General features: G+C 44.1%; 1 protein-coding gene across 3 annotated transcripts in view; it reads left to right on the forward strand.

Moving 5' to 3' along the window:
• APBA1 (amyloid beta precursor protein binding family A member 1) overlaps positions 1 to 16,104 on the forward strand; it is a 236,225-nt gene that overhangs the window by 153,903 nt on the left and 66,218 nt on the right. For all 3 annotated transcript variants that reach the window (XM_027105722.1, XM_027105720.1, XM_027105723.1), the window contains one exon: positions 3,915 to 5,177. In XM_027105722.1, the coding sequence (XP_026961523.1) occupies positions 3,984 to 5,177 (1,194 nt within the window). In that variant the 5' untranslated portion in view covers positions 3,915 to 3,983. The remainder of the gene's footprint in view (positions 1 to 3,914; positions 5,178 to 16,104) is intronic.

Consider the following 16,104-nt stretch of genomic DNA (forward strand, 5'->3'; position numbering starts at 1 on the left):
AAAAAAAAAAAAAAAAAAAATGTGCTGAGGATAGGGAAGGCAGTTAGGGCTAGTGTCAGGACTTCGGGGTGTTAGAATACAGGGTGGAGGTGAAACGTGAAGATGAGGCTAGGAGGAGTGATGTGGCCCAAGGGCTCTGTTTGTCAGGAGTAGGACTCAAGCACCAGAGCCTAGAGGCGGGGGCAGGGGCGGGGGTGGGGTAGGGGGGTGACACCAGTTCCGCCAGCAGGTGTGTGACCTAGGCAATCACCTAACACCACCCGCCTCCATTTCCTCATTTTTAAAAGAGCTGACAATAATCTCTCTAAAGACCATAGAAGAGTATGCTCTTCATAGGCTAGTGTGAGGATTAAATGAGTCGTTATGTGGCAAATGCCTAGTAATGTCTGGTAGATGGTTAGCTAAGCATCTGTACTGTGTACTGGAGGGAGATCGCTGAAGAGTTTGAGAAATAGGGCTATGGGATTCAGATTTGCATTTAGAAAGATGAGCAGGTTGGCTCATAGCGAGGTGAGGATCGACTGGAGGGGACTGAGAGATTAGTCAAGGAAATTTTGTAGGCGAGAGGGACCGAGACAAGGTAGTGGCAGCGAGGATGATGCAAGAGCTATGAAGACAATGGACTTGGTCCTCAGTCTGGGGAAGGAGGTTAGGGAAAGAGACAACTCAGTAATGATTCCTGGACTGGGGACTTGGTGGTGCCTTTCAGACATACAGGAAATTCAGGAGGCGGGGCCAGGTTTGGGAGCTGAGATGTTCAGCTGTGGGAGGTTGAGATTGAGTGCTGTGGGAACTCCAGGTGGAGCTAGCCAGCCAGAGAAGCCCCACACCTTCCTGAACTGCAATATGATGCTAACACGCTTATTAGCACTGTGCTTATTCGTACTTAATGTTAGCGCTTAATAGTTAGCGTTTATAATCTTTACTTTTTAAGCAAATACCGTGAGAAACATCTTTGTCCACATCTGAGTTTTTCCTTTGAGATTTCTATAAGTAGAGTTACTGGGGCAAAGGTATATTACCTTTTTAAGATTTTAATTCATCTTGCCAAATTACTTTTCAAAAAGGTGGTACCAATCTCTATACCCACAATAAGCTTGGATTCTTTCAAAATAGCCTCAGTGGGGTTTTTAAATAAATATCACCCCCAAGGTTGCCAGGGTACAGGGAACCATCCTGTCGTGCGCTACCGATGGACCCGACCACCAACGTCAGCTCCATCGTTAAAAGTTGGGAGTTGCCTTTGTCCTAGAGAAATCCCTCAAATCGATGTCTGTTATTAATTAACATGCCGCAAACACCGCAACCCAAACTATATTCTTGAAACCACGGTGGTGAGTGAAATAGAAATGCTCCGTGCGTGCGGGAATACTCCCCTGAGGCCGGGGGAGGGGTATAAGGACAATGCACCCAGTGAATAGAAAGCTCCACTGTAGCAAAACTGCATTATTTTGACAGTATTTTTCCCTAAAGTAGTGGTTTCTTGTAACTTTGTTTACCATAACTCAGTGTACGGACATGCATGGAAATCTCATTTCCTTTGGATCAGTGCTCTATGAGATGGTACCATTTGCTGGTCAAATACAATTTTAACCCAGAATAAACTAAAATCTCTTTCTGATGCCTATATCGATAGATTTTCATCAAAGTGAAAAGGGAAAGTGCCATTTTCACTGAAGACAGTGTTTTGATCAGTTCTGCACATGGTTATCATGAATTCTTGGCTGGTTCAGGTGTTTTGGATGGTGGTTGTTGCATTGCTAACACTAAGCACACACAGCTGACACACTGCAGGGCAACAGTACCCCGGGAAGTATCTGGCATGTTTGGTATCCCTCCCAGTGAATGCTTTCTTTGTGCTCAGCAGACTTAGATTTGTACATGAGTGTGGTTTTTATCTGTTGTCTTTTCCAGAGAGTCCTTATAAAGGAAACTTGGATAGACTGTTGTCGTCCATGTGTTGAATTGAATATTTGTTTTGTATTTTGCGTGATCCGCTGGAGGCCACCTAACCTGGGGGCCCTCAGCACCAGCATTTGCCTCTTCTGTTCAGTGCGTTAACCATCCATCTGGTCTGAATGGAGACTCGTACTTGGAAAACTTTCTTATACCTAGTTCACAGTCACTGTTCTCAGGGGTTAAAGGAGAGGAGGCCACAGTTTTTCAAAGAAGACAGGGTCTAATTTGTATGAAGTGGGACTCTTATCAAGGAAGGAGGCAATAAGCATTGATCATCTCTGCTAAACCACAATTGCTTTCTAGTGAGTATTAGTCAGTGGTGGATCCATCAGAGAATGGGAGAAAGATGATACTTCTGCTTTAAGATGAACTTAGTAGCTCCAAAATGGCCTCCTTTACTGCTGGGACTGTCATAGTGCCTGAAGGAAATTGCTTTCATTGTGGTGGGAGTTGAGCAGAATATAATGCATCAAAACATGAGAGAGTCCATCAGATGTTCCTGGTCCTCCTGGAGCTCTCTGCTATTACATTGAAGAGTTCACTTCCCACTTTTGTCCATTTGTAAGATGAGCTCTCCAAAAGAACACTATGAGAAAAGTTTACACATTTTAAAAATATATTTATTTATTTAGGCCATGCCGGGTCTTAGTTGCGGCACACGGGATCTTTAGTTGCAGCATGCAAGATCTTTTTAGTTGTGGCATGTGGGCTCCTTAGTTGTGGCAGGCATGTGGGATCTAGTTCCCCGACGAGGGATCGAAACTGGGCCCTCTGCCTTGGGAGCTCGGAGTCTTACCCACTGGACCACCAGGGAAGTCCCTAAAAGTTTACACATGTTGAACCTATTTACCATAAATGTCTTGAAATCATAGGGATCCTGCTTGTTTTTGCTGTTCTTTACATCTTTTGTGTTTATTTCCATACATTGCACACAGATTATGCTATAAAGCTATTTTGTGATAAGAATTGAGAGAGGTTGAAACCAAAGCTGTGTCTCTAGCTGCAAGTCCCTCTGAAAATAGGGAAAGAGACCTAGCCATATTTTAAAGAAATAAGTGTGTTATCCAATATCAGCTATAATGCTAATTCATAGAATCAAAGAATTGTAGATCCAGGGTGTATGAGGGAAGTGAGTATTAGAAATTAGCTAGTCTGTATTTCTCTAAGTGCATTTGTCAGAACACTGGCCTGTAGGAAAAAAGTGTTTCCCAGTCAAATAAGTTTGTGAACCGAGCATCCTGTATCTTCCTCCCCTTGAATATTCACAATGAAAAGTCAACTCGAAGTCAGCATTTCCCAGACTTATTTGACCACGGAGTCTTTTCTTATCTAGGTAATAGGTGTTAACATCCTGCTATAGGAAATGAGTCCAGTCTCATGGTGGAGGTCCGGAAAATTGAGCCACTTAACCGGAGGCAACAGAGCCAGCAGTGCCAGGACGAGAACCCATTGATGGTTGACAGCCTCCCCCAGAATGGCTGCGAATTTGTATTGACAGCAACGGATCCAAAACATTCCAAGATTATTTTTTTTCCCTTGAAACTTATTTTAAAAATCGTTTCTAGTATAACTTAGATTTATCCCTTAGCAGATGGAAAATGTGTCAATTGTCTCATTCAATTTGGTAGTACTCTCTATTCATATGCATCAGAAACAGAACCTGAATAGTAAGCATGGTGGGGAACTAACGGCTCAAGAGGCTCTCAGTCTGAGGGGTGGGGAAGGGAGAAAGCCAGTAAGCAATTACACAAGGAGATATGTAATTACAAATTACGACACGTGCTACGAAGAAGATGAACTATGTGCTCTCAGGCTGAGCTTAATTTGCAATCACTTTTGAATTGACCGAGATTCAGATGGGATCAATAACAGCTGTTTTTATGGTATCTTGGTACTCAGCTCCCGCCTACAGTCTGAACCACGTAATAGCCCCTCCCCCCTTCTTGTTTTTCCAGCCGGGTGGAGCAGAATGAGAGCGCAGTGAGCCGGCCCAGCCCCTCTCCCAGCCGTCGCCGACGCCCACCATGAACCACTTGGAGGCGGCCGCGGAGGTGGAGGTGACGGACGAGGCGGCAGGCGGGGAGGTGAACGAGTCGGTGGAGGCCGACCTGGAGCACCCGGAGGTGGAGGAGGAGCAGCAGCAGCACCATGCGGGCCGCCCCCCGCGCGGGCGTGCCGTCGAGGACCTCCGCGCCCAGCCCGGGCCGCAGCAGCAGCAGCAGCAGCAGGAGGAGGAAGAGCGCGGGGAGTGCCTGGCGCGCTCCGCCAGCACGGAGAGTGGCTTCCACAACCACACGGACACGGCCGAGGGCGACGTGATCGCCGCAGCGCGCGAGGGCTACGACGCCGAGCGCGCGCAGGACCCCGAGGACGAGAGCGCGTACGCAGTGCAGTACCGGCCCGAGGCCGAGGAGTACACGGAGCAGGCGGAGGCCGAGCACGCCGAGGCCACGCACCGCCGCGCGCTGCCCAACCACTTGCACTTCCACTCGCTGGAGCACGAGGAGGCCATGAACGCTGCCTACTCGGGCTACGTCTACACGCACCGGCTCTTCCACCGCGGCGAGGACGAGCCCTATGCCGAGCCCTACGCCGACTACGGGGGCCTCCAGGAGCACGTGTACGAGGAAATCGGGGACGCACCCGAGCTGGACGCGCGCGACGGCCTGCGGCTGTACGAGCAGGAGCGAGACGAGGCGGCCGCCTACCGCCAGGAGGCCCTGGGCGCGCGGCTGCACCACTACGACGAGCGCTCCGACGGCGAGTCCGACAGCCCCGAGAAGGAGGCCGAGTTCGCGCCCTACCCGCGCATGGACAGCTACGAGCAGGAAGAGGACATCGACCAGATCGTGGCCGAGGTCAAGCAGAGCATGAGCTCGCAGAGCCTCGACAAGGCGGCCGAGGACATGCCTGAGGCCGAGCAGGACCTGGAGCGCGCTCCCACCCCGGGCGGGGGCCGCCCGGACAGCCCCGGGCTACAGTCGCCGGCGGGGCAGCAGAGGGCGGCTGGCGGCGAGGCGGTGCAGCGGTACAGCAAGGAGAAGAGGGATGCCATCTCGCTGGCCATCAAGGACATCAAGGAGGCCATCGAGGAGGTGAAAACCAGGACCATACGCTCGCCTTATACCCCCGACGAGCCCAAGGAGCCCATCTGGGTCATGCGCCAGGACATTAGTCCCACCAGGGATTGTGACGACCAGAGGCCGGTGGATGGAGATGTAAGTGTGTGCGGGTTCAGGCCCGCTCAGCTCCACGCGCGGCCAGGAGGGGAGACGGGCGCTCGGTGGCATCGTTTGTCATTGGGAAATGACTTGATGAGAGAAACGATCTGTGGGGATGCTCAGAAACAGCTTGTGCTTAAGCGCGCCTGAGTGAAACACAGGTGGGAGGGAGTTAAGTGTTGAGAGGTTGCCGTAAATCAGTGGTTCTCAAACTGTTCCTGGAGCACTTGTTCAGGAATTGATTTCCAGGCACACCGCTTCCCATCCCCTAGTTTCCCACTTAGAAGGTATGGGGTGGGGCCTGAGAATTTGTATTTCTAACGTCAAATAAAAAAACAGGTCTGGATTGAGTAAGGAGAGACTTTATTGGAAAGCATTATTGCAAAGGGGAAAGGTCCTATTGTAACAGGGGAAGGGGGACTGTTGCAGTAGCAGAACCTCTAAGATCTGCAAGCGTCTCTAGAGTTAGGCACAAAGGGGGTTCTTTTGGAGGGAGGAGTAAACAAGGCTTGGAAGAACAAGGTGTGAGGAAGTGGGATGAAGCACGGCTTGAACGCATTGCCCATGAAAGAGCGTTTTAACCTGACATCGGCCTATTCCCGGGAGGAGCTGTTGAGTAGGGGTGGGAAGCTGGCCAAAGTTCAGGGACCTGGAAGAAGGCGAGGAGCTTCATCAAAGGCTGGTTAATAAGCATTTTGTCTTGATTAATCAGCAGTTCAACTAACCATTTGTCAGGCAAAGAATGTAAATTTGGAGGGTCTGTGTCTGGCCTTGTCATAGGTAAACAAGGGGGCACCTGTGAGCTACTCAAGTCTAATGGGAAGGTAGGTTCTTTGCCTAAGCCATTTCCAGAACACAAAACGAGGGGAGGGGAGCCCTTAACCTTTGCTGTTTTCCAGGATCTCAGGGCTCAGGTGAAACTCAACAGTTGTCACTAATAAGTTCCCAGGTGATGTTAATGCTGCTGGTCCCAGGACCATAATTTGAGAACCACTGCCTTAAAGCAACCCTTAAAAGTTTGGGGTGGATAGTGTGGCCTCTTTGGAGGAAATCAAGGAAATCCTTCTGCCTTTTGGGGGTGTCTGCAGTTTTTTCACTGTGACTTTCAGGAAGGGCTTAGTTTTCATCTCTGGTGGTACCAGAAGTGTCCTTCTCACCTCACAAAAGACATGTTTTTGAACTGAAATACACTTTCTTGTGAAGAGCTACAGAAAGCTATTGCTGCCCTGTCTGCATTTTATTTTCTGTGTTTGAAATACCTAATGTGATAACTCGGCAAGCTTGAGTGTCACCACAGTCTATTCAAAATAAATCAAGAAGGCTAACCTTTACCCCCACTACCTGGCTCTAAAGATTCTCTTTCTCCTCTGACTCTCACTTTTCCATTCTCTTGAATAATTTTTAAGCACTTTCATTTTTTTTAAGCACTTTCGTTTAAAATGCGAGCTTGGAGTAAAAGAAGGGTCAAGTGTTTAAATTCGGTTTCATTTAATTCTGCATTTTATGATTGCACCAGCCTACTTCTCGGTATATCTTTTGGAGTGAGAAACAGTTATTGGAAGCTGTTTGTTCATTTTACTTAAATAGGTAAAGGGCTATGCAGGTCAGAAAGGTATCGTTCGCCTGCTCTTTTGGTAACAGTCAGCATTGGCTGTTAGCTGATTAAATCGCTGGCACCTTTAAGGCAAGGTTGGAAATGGGTTGGGAAGGGATCTGCATCCTCCCAGCCAGGGGGCGGCATTGGGTCAGTTAGTTTAGCATGCTTGGTGTCTTCCTCTGCTTTCCAGGCTTCACAGTCAAACAGTTAAAAATAGGTGCACTCACGTGCAGAATTGTCGGTGACCTTCCGCTGTCTCCAGGTTCCTCGTGGCTTGGAGGGATGGAGTGCAGCAGGTATTTTGCAAATGTAGTGGAAATGGAGCAGGTTTTTTAAAGTAGGGAGCTTCAAGAGGCCGGGTTCTACATCCTTTTTAGAAACTTGGAAAGCCATCCGAGAAAAAGATGCGGGAGCATTCGGTCCAGATGCTGGCCTCTTCCTTCAGCTCTCTCACCTGCACCAGCTCCATGAAACTACTAGCTTAACCACCTGGTCCCTGCAGCCTCACGATGAACCCATCACCCAGCCTCCACTAGGGCTGGGGGCTTGCTTTTATCCATTTGAACTAGGAAAACAGCTTAACCCTCTTGTAAGATGTTTCATTCAGGAGGTAGAATTGATTCCAGAATATTGGGTGATGCTTTAGAAACCCATCCAGTCAGAAATTCAACTTGACACTAAGAAATTGGTTAGTTGGGCTTTCTGGGTTATGAATAGTTAATACAAAGCAAACCCCAAGACCTGTGCTTTAAAATATTCCACCAGTTGTCTTTAAGCCATTTGAATTTGTGGGTTGCATTTCATCGGTCATGCCACATTTATCGGAAAGACCTTCATTTGCTACCTCTTTGATGGTGTCATGGGGGAAATACATACATTCTGTGGATTTCTTCCTCAGCATCAAAAAATATTTACTGAATGCTCATTCCGTGTATACTGTTGTAGAAAATGGAAAAGCACTATTAAAAGCCACGTGGCCTGAAGTCTTTCTGGAAGGTACTTGTTAAAAATACAAATTACTACCTTTCTTTTCCAAACCAGAATACCTAAGATGGGGTCCAGTGATCTGGGGTTTTGTTCATTAGGTTTGTTTTCCTTGTTTGTTTTTGTTTTGTAAATTCTCCCTGTGATTCTTGAGTATGTAAAAAATTAAGAACCACTGATTTAAAGGACAAGTATCATCTGGGTAGTTTCCCCGTGTTAGCTCTATGGATTAGAGCCCTAGACCTAAACCACAGGTGTGGTTTCATGGAAGGGGCTCTCCCACTGTGGTTTTGGTCAACTGGCCTGGAAAAGGGGCCCTGGAATTCTTGTTACAGAAGCAGCGCGTTCTCAAAATAGCAACATCAGAAACTACAGTGATGCAAATAGATGGTAATAAAAGCCACCTGAACTACTACTTGCCAGAGGTATCTGCTGATAGCTAGATCTGCTCTAAACACTACTTTTTTTTTAAATATCTTTATTGGGGTATAATTGCTTTACAATATTTGTTAGTTTCTGCTGTATAGCAAAGTGAATCAGCTATATGTATACATATATCCCCATATACCCTCCCTCTTGCGTCTTGCTCCCACACTCCATATCCGAACCATCTAGGTGGTCACAAAGCAAGGAGCCGATCTCCCTGTGCCATGCGGCTGCTTCCCACTAGCTATCCACCTTACGTTCGTTAGTTCTAAACACTACTTTTAATTCACTCGGACCTTTAGCATTTTTCTCATACTTGGAGGAAACTGGCATCTGTTTGCAAGTGAATCCTACAGAATGCGAAAATAGGATTGCTCGTTAGCAAGGACTTATTGAACATAGACTAGATGCTCTGCAGTGAGTGAATATAATTGTTTTTTGAAAAAAGTATTTATAAATGCTTTGCTTCTAGTAAAGGCTCTTTTCTAGATATATGTTTGAAAACTACCACCCAGCCCCCTTCTTGAAAAGTATTGTTAATGAATGACCAGTTCTGAAAAGTTCTGCAGCCTACCCGTCTCTCTTTAGGCAACAAACTCACTCTGAGTAGAGAACAGAGCGGGGGTGGAATCAGAGGGATGGATGGGAGCAAGCACACAGCGTAATGGGAGGGTTTTGGCTACTTGGAGTAGTGTGTTGCACAGTTTGAATTGGTCTTTATCACTGCTCCCTCTTAAAGCTACACTAAACATACATACACTAATATGTATAAAATGGATAACTAACAAGAACCTGCTGTTTAAAAATAAATAAATAAAACAAAATTCGAAAAAAAAAGCTACACTAAAATGACAGTAAAATAATAAAAATACGTAAAGTCACAATCACCAGGAGACAGAGGAAACAGCAGCAGATGAGAACAACAAAATTTTGGAACACCATAGTGGTGACTGGCTGTGGTAGACATTAGTGCCCCTCCCCCATATTGCCAGTTGTCCTCTGCTTTCAAGCCCAGGGATGACTGCACTGCACCTCCTCATACCCTAGGAGCAAGACAAGGCCAGTGAAACGGGAGCAGTGAAATGTGATGTTGCTTCTGGGCAGGAGCAACTCAGAGCACCTTCTTCCCCTGAAGCCTCAGGTTAAGATGGCGGTGTCACAGGATGGCAGAGCCTCTGTCCGTGTGGGTCCCAAGTGACCGTGGTGAGCCGGGCTCTCTCCTGCCCCTGTGGACATGTAGTGTGAGAGAGGAAGCAACCTTTGTTGTTTTAAGCCTTGGGGATTTGGGGTGGTTTGTTGCCACAGCGCAGCCTGATCGATTCTCACTCATACACTGATGAGGTTTCTGTGTTCCCTACTCTGTGAGGATTTGTGCCGGGGACCCCCAAGAAAGGCTAAGGAATTTGAGACACCAGATACCGCCGATGGCAGGAGTATGGCTGAAAAACAAAAGAGGATTGTTTGAAGGTGTGTCACAGGAGAAATTAGACGCCAAATCCCTTCTCCAGCCCATGCCACCAAGTTTCCACTTCTCCTCCACCCCCCACAGAAGGTGGGAGGTTTCCTAAAGAGAGGGTGAACCAGAGAAGTGCTGGAACTAGCCACAGCTGAAAAAGGCGTTAAGGGGTACCTTATGGAACACAGGACCCACTAAGCAGTGAGACTCTGAGAAAGCCTTGGAATTCTTAGCCATCAGGCTTAGAACCTACCCCCTCGCAGCCCCCAGCCCCAGCCGGAGATTAGAACATTCCTCTCTGAGGAAACAGAAAGACGCAAGAGTAGGTACCTACAGTTACTCATGTTTGGGGCTTTTCCAGCATAAAATCTGGTTCCCTACCTGATCACCACGCAATGAAGGTTACTGCTGCTCATGGACCTTCCAACAGGCTTTTTGGGACCCACTGTTAAATATGAGTGGATATCCAAGCATCTCCGGACATTTGACGAACATCTCTTAACATGAAAGACAAAGACACAAAAAAAGCAAATGGAAAAGGAACTTGGAGAAATAAAGGCAGTACTCAGAGCAGGAAACAACTATAAAACATTCATCAGTATTCTCAGAAGGGTAGGAGAAGATAGGGGAGCCACTAAATTAGGATGCCATTTTAAAAAAAGAACATTCCAAAAAGAATATTTTTTTACATCTTTATTGGAGTAGAATTGCTTTACAATGGTGTGTTAGTTTCTGCTTTATAACAAAGTGAATCAGTTATACATATACATATGTTCCCATATCTCTTCCCTTTTGCGTCTCCCTCCCTCCCACCCTCCCTATCCCACCCCTCTAGGTGGTCACAAAGCACCAAGCTGATCTCCCTGTGCTACGCGACTTCTTCCCACTAGCTATCTATTTTACGTTTGGTAGTGTGTATATGTCCATGCCACTCTCGCGCTTTGTCACAGCTTACCCTTCCCCCTCTCCATATCCTCAAGTCCATTCTGTAGTAGGTCTGTGTCTTTATTCCTGTCTTACCCCAGGTTCTTCATGACATTTTTTTCCCTTAAATTCCATATATGTGTGTTAACATACGGTATTTGTCTTTCTCTTTCTGACTTACTTCGCTCTGTATGACAGACTCTAGGTCCTTCCACCTCGTTACAAATAACTCAATTTCATTTCTTTTTATGGCTGAGTAATATTCCATTGTATATATGTGCTACATCTTCTTTATCCATTCATCTGATGATGGGCACTTAGGTTGTTTCCATCTCCGGGCTATTGTAAATAGAGCTGCAATGAACATTTTGGTACATGACTCTTTTTGAATTATGGTTTTCTCAGGGTATATGCCCAGTAGTGGGATTCCTGGGTCATATGGTAGTTCTATTTGTAGTTTTTTAAGGAACCTCCATACTGTTCTCCACAGTGGCTGTACCAATTCACATTCCCACCAGCAGTGCAAGAGTGTTCCCTTTTCTCCACACCCTCCCCAGCATTAATTGTTTCTAGATTTTTTGATGATGGCCATTCTGACTGGTGTGAGATGATATCTCATTGTAGTTTTGATTTGCATTTCTCTAATGATTAATGATGTTGAGTATTCTTTCATATGTTTGTTGGCAGTCTGTATATCTTCTTTGGAGAAATGTCTAGTTAGGTCTTCTGCCCATTTTTGGATTGGGTTGTTTGTTTTTTTGTTATTGAGCTGCATGAGCTGCTTATAAATTTTTGGAGATTAATCCTTTGTCAATTGCTTCATTTGCAAATATTTTCTCCCATTATGAGGGCTGTCTTTTGCTCTTGTCTATGGTTTCCTTTGCTGGGCAAAAGCTTTGAAGTTTCATTAGGTCCCATGTGTTTATTTTTGTTTTTATTTCCATTTCTCTAGGAGGTGGGTCAAAAAGGATCTTGCTGTGATTTATGTCATAGAGTGTTCTGCCTATGTTTTCCTCTAAGAGTGTGATAGTTTCTGGCCTTCCATTTAGGTCTTTAATCCATTTTGAGCTTATTTTTGTGTATGGTGTTAGGGAGTGATCTAATCTCATACTTTTACATGTACCTGTCCAGTTTTCCCAGCACCACTTATTGAAGAGGCTGTCCTTTCTCCACTGTACATTCCTGCCTCCTTTATCAAAGATAAGGTGACCATATGTGTGTGGGTTTATCTCTGGGCTTTCTATCTCCTTCCATTGATCTATATTTCTGTTTTTGTGCCAGTACCATACTGTCTTGATTACTGTAGCTTTGTAGTATAGTCTGAAGTCAGGGAGTCTGATTCCTCCAGCTCCATTTTTCGTTTTCAAGATTGCTTTGGCTATTCGGGGTCTTTTGTGTTTCCATACAAATTGTGAAATTTTTTGTTCTAGCTCTGTGAAAAATGCCAGTGGTAGTTTGATAGGGATTGCATTGAATCTGTAGATGCTTTGGGTAGCAGAGTCATTTTCACAATGTTGATTCTTCCAATCCAAGAACATGATATATCTCTCCATCTATTTGTATCATCTTTAATTTCTTTCATCAGTGTCTTATAATTTTCTGCATACAGGTCTTCTATCTCCTTAGGTAGGTTTATTCCTAGATATTTTATTCTTTTTGTTGCAATGGTAAATGGGAGTGTTTTCTTGATTTCACTTTCAGGTTTTTCATCATTAGTGTATAGGAATGCCAGAGATTTCTGTGCATTAATTTTGTATCCTGCTACTTTACCAAATTCATTGATTAGCTCTAGTAGTTTTCTGGTAGCATCTTTAGGATTCTCTATGTATAGTATCATGTCATCTGCAAACAGTGACAGCTTTACTTCTTCTTTTCCAGTTTGGATTCATTTTATTTCTTTTTCTTCTCTGATTGCCATGGCTAGGACTTCCAAAACTATGTTGAATAAGAGTGGTGAGAGTGGGCAGCCTTGTCTTTTTCCTGGTCTTAGTGGAAATAGTTTCAGTTTTTCACCATTGAGGATGATGTTGGCTGTGGGTTTGTCATATATGACCTTTATTATGTTGAGGCAAGTTCCCTCTATGCCTACTTTCTGCAGAGTTTTTATCATAAATGGGTGTTGAATTTTGTCGAAAGCTTTCTCTGCATCTATTGAGATCATCGTATGGTTTTTCTCCTCAGTTTTTTAATATGGTGTATCACGTTGATTGATTTGCGTATATTGAAGAATCCTTGCATTCCTGGGATAATCTCCACTTGATCATGCTGTATGATCCTTTTAATGTGCTGTTGGATTCTGTTTGCTGGTATTTTGTTGAGGATTTTTGCATCTATGTTAATCAGTGTTATAGGCCTGTAGTTTTCTTTCTTTGTGACATCTTTGTCTGGTTTTGGTATCAGAGTGATGGTGGCCTCGTAGAATGAGTTTGGGAGTGTTCCTCCCTCTGCTGTATTTTGTAAGAGTTTGAGAAGGATAGGTGTTAGCTCTTCTCTAAATGTTTGATAGAATTCGCCTGTGAAGCCATCTGGTCCTGAGCTTTTGTTTGTTGGAAGATTTTAAATCACAGTTTCAATTTCAGTGCTTTTGATTGGTCTGTTCATATTTTCTATTTCTTCCTGATTCAGTCTTGGCAGGTTGTGCATTTCTAAGGATTTGTCCATTTCTTCCTGGTTGTCCATTTTATTGGCATAGAGTTGCTTGTAGTAATCTCTCATGATCTTTTGTATTTCTGCAGTGTCTGTTGTTACCTCTCCTTTTTCATTTCTAATTGTATTGATTTGAGTCTTCTCCCTTTTTTTCTTGATGAGTCTGGCTAGTGGTTTATCAATTTTGTTTATCTTCTCAAAGAACCAGCTTTTAGTTTTATTGACCTTTGCTATCGTTTCCTTCATTTCTTTTTCATTTATTTCTGATCTGATTTTTATGATTTCTTTCCTTCTGCTAACTTTGGGGTTTTTTTATTCTTCTTTCTCTAATTGCTTTAGGTGCAAGGTTAGGTTGTTTATTCGAGATGTTTCCTGTTTCTTAACGTAGGATTGTATTGCTATACACTTCCCTGTTAGAACTGCTTTTGCTGCATCTCATAGGTTTTGGGTCGTCGTGTCTCCATTGTCATTTGTTTCTAGGTATTTTTTGATTTCCTCTTTTATTTCTTCAGAGATCACTTCGTTATTAAGTAGTGTATTGTTTAGCCTCCATGTGTTTGTATTTTTACAGATCTTTTCCTGTAATTGATATCTAGTCTCATAGCGTTGTGGTCAGAAAAGATACTTGATACGATTTCAGTTTTCTTAAATTTACCAAGGCTTGATTTGTGACCCAAGATATGATCTATCCTGGAGAATGTTCCATGAGCACTTGAGAAAAATGTGTATTCTGTTGTTTTTGGATGGAATGTCCTATAAATATCAATTAAGTCCATCTTGTTTAATGTTTCATTTAAAGCTTGTGTTTCCTTATTTATTTTGATTTTGGATGATCTGTCCATTGGTGAAAGAGGGGTGCTAAAGTCCCCTACTATGAATATGTTACTGTCGATTTCCCCTTTTATGGCTGTTAGTATTTGCCTTATGTATTGAGGTGCTCCTATGTGGGTGCATAAATATTTACAATTGTTATATCTTCTTCTTGGATCAATTCCTTGATCATTATGTAGTGTCCTTCTTTGTCTCTTCTAATAGTCTTTGTTTTAAAGTCTATTTTGTCTGACATGAGAATTGCTACTCCAGCTTTCTTTTAGTCTCCATTTGCATGGAATATCTTTTTCCATCCCCTCACTTTCAGTCTGTATGTGTCTCTAGGTCTGAAGTGGGTCTCTTGTAGACAGCATATATATGGGTCTTGTTTTTGTATCCATTCAGCCAATCTGTGTCTTTTGGCCAGAGCATTCAGTTTCTTTACATTTAAGGTAATTATCGATATGTATGTTCCTATTCCCACTTTCTTAACTGTTTTGGGTTTGTTATTGTAGGTCTTTTCCTTCTCCTGTTTTTCTTGCCTAGAGAAGTTCCTTTAGCATTTGTTGTAAAGCTGGTTTGGTGGTGCTGAACTCTCTCAGCTTTTGCTTGTCTGTAAAGTTTTTAATTTCTCCATCAAATCTGAATAAGGTCCTTGCTGGGTGGAGTAATCTTGTTTGCAGGTTTTTCTCCTTCATCACTTTAAATGTGTCCTGCCAGTCCCTTCTGGCTTGCAGAGTTTCTGCTGAAAGATCAGCTGTTAACCTTATGGGGATTTCCTTGTGTGTTATTTGTTGTTTTTCCCTTGCTGCTTTTAATATGTTTTCTTTGTATTTAATTTTTGACAGTTTGATTAATATGTGTCCTGGCGTATTTCTCCTTGGATTTATCCTGTATGGGACTCTCTGTGCTTCCTGGACTTGATTAACTATTTCCTTTCCCATATTAAGGAAGTTTTCACCTATAATCTCCTCAAATATTTTCTCAGTCCCTTTCTTTTTCTCTTCTTCTTCTGGAACCCCTATAATTCGAATGTTGGTGCGTTTAATGTTGTCCCAGAGGTCTGTGACTGTCCTCAGTTCTTTTCATTCTTTTTTCTTTATTCTGCTCTGCAGTAGTTATTTCCACTATTTTATCTTCCAGGTCAGTTATCCGTTCTTCTGCCTCAGTTATTCTGCTATTGATCCCATCTAGAGTATTTTTAATTTCATTTATTGTGTTGTTCTTCGTTGCTTGTTTCATCTTTAGTTCTTCTAGGTCCTTGTTAAATGTTTCTTGCAGTTTCTCTATTCTATTTCCAAGATTTTGGATCATCTTTACTATCATTATTCTGAATTCTTTTTCAGGTAGACTGCCTATTTCCTCTTCATTTGTTAGGTCTGGTGGGTTTTTATCTTGCTCCTTCATCTGCTTTGTGTTTTTCTGTCTTCTCATTTTGCTTATCTTACTGTGTTTGGGGTCTCCTTTTTGCAGACTGCAGGTTCGTAGTTCCCGTTGTTTTTGGTGTCTGTCCCCAGTAGCTACAGTTGGTTCAGTGGGTTGTGTAGGCTTCCTGGTGTAGGGAATTGCCAGCAGTGGAGGGTCTCCTGCAGAGGTGGGCGGTGGCTGTGGTTCACAGTGGGGACAAGGACACCGGCAGCAGAAGTTCTGGGAAGCACTCCCTGGCATGAGCCCTCCCAGAGTCCCCAAAAATTTTTAATTAAAAAATGCCAGCAGGAATTTTTAAAATCCTTTAGTAGGAAGCTTAGAAGACAAAGTAGAGGAGATCTTCAAGAAAGTAGAATAATTAAGGTAATGGATGGAAAGAAGTAGGAACATAGATAAAATTGAGATATTGTGAAAGACTGTTTCCTGGAAGCAAAGGACATGAGAGTTTCCTGATTAAAAGATTCCATTGGCCGGGCTTCCCTGGTGGCGCAGTGGTTGAGAGTCCGCCTGCCGATGCAGGGGACACGAGTTCGTGCCCCAGTCTGGGAAGATCCCACATGCCGCGGAGCGGCTAGGCCTGTGGCCCATGGCCACTGAGCCTGCGCGTCCAGAGCCTGTGCTCCGCAACGGGAGAGGCCACAACAGTAAGAGGC

Source organism: Aethalodelphis obliquidens, unplaced genomic scaffold (genome assembly GCF_003676395.1).
Source record: "Aethalodelphis obliquidens isolate GAN/ISIS:26980383/991018 unplaced genomic scaffold, ASM367639v1 scaffold7, whole genome shotgun sequence".
Lineage (NCBI taxonomy): Eukaryota > Metazoa > Chordata > Mammalia > Artiodactyla > Delphinidae > Aethalodelphis > Aethalodelphis obliquidens.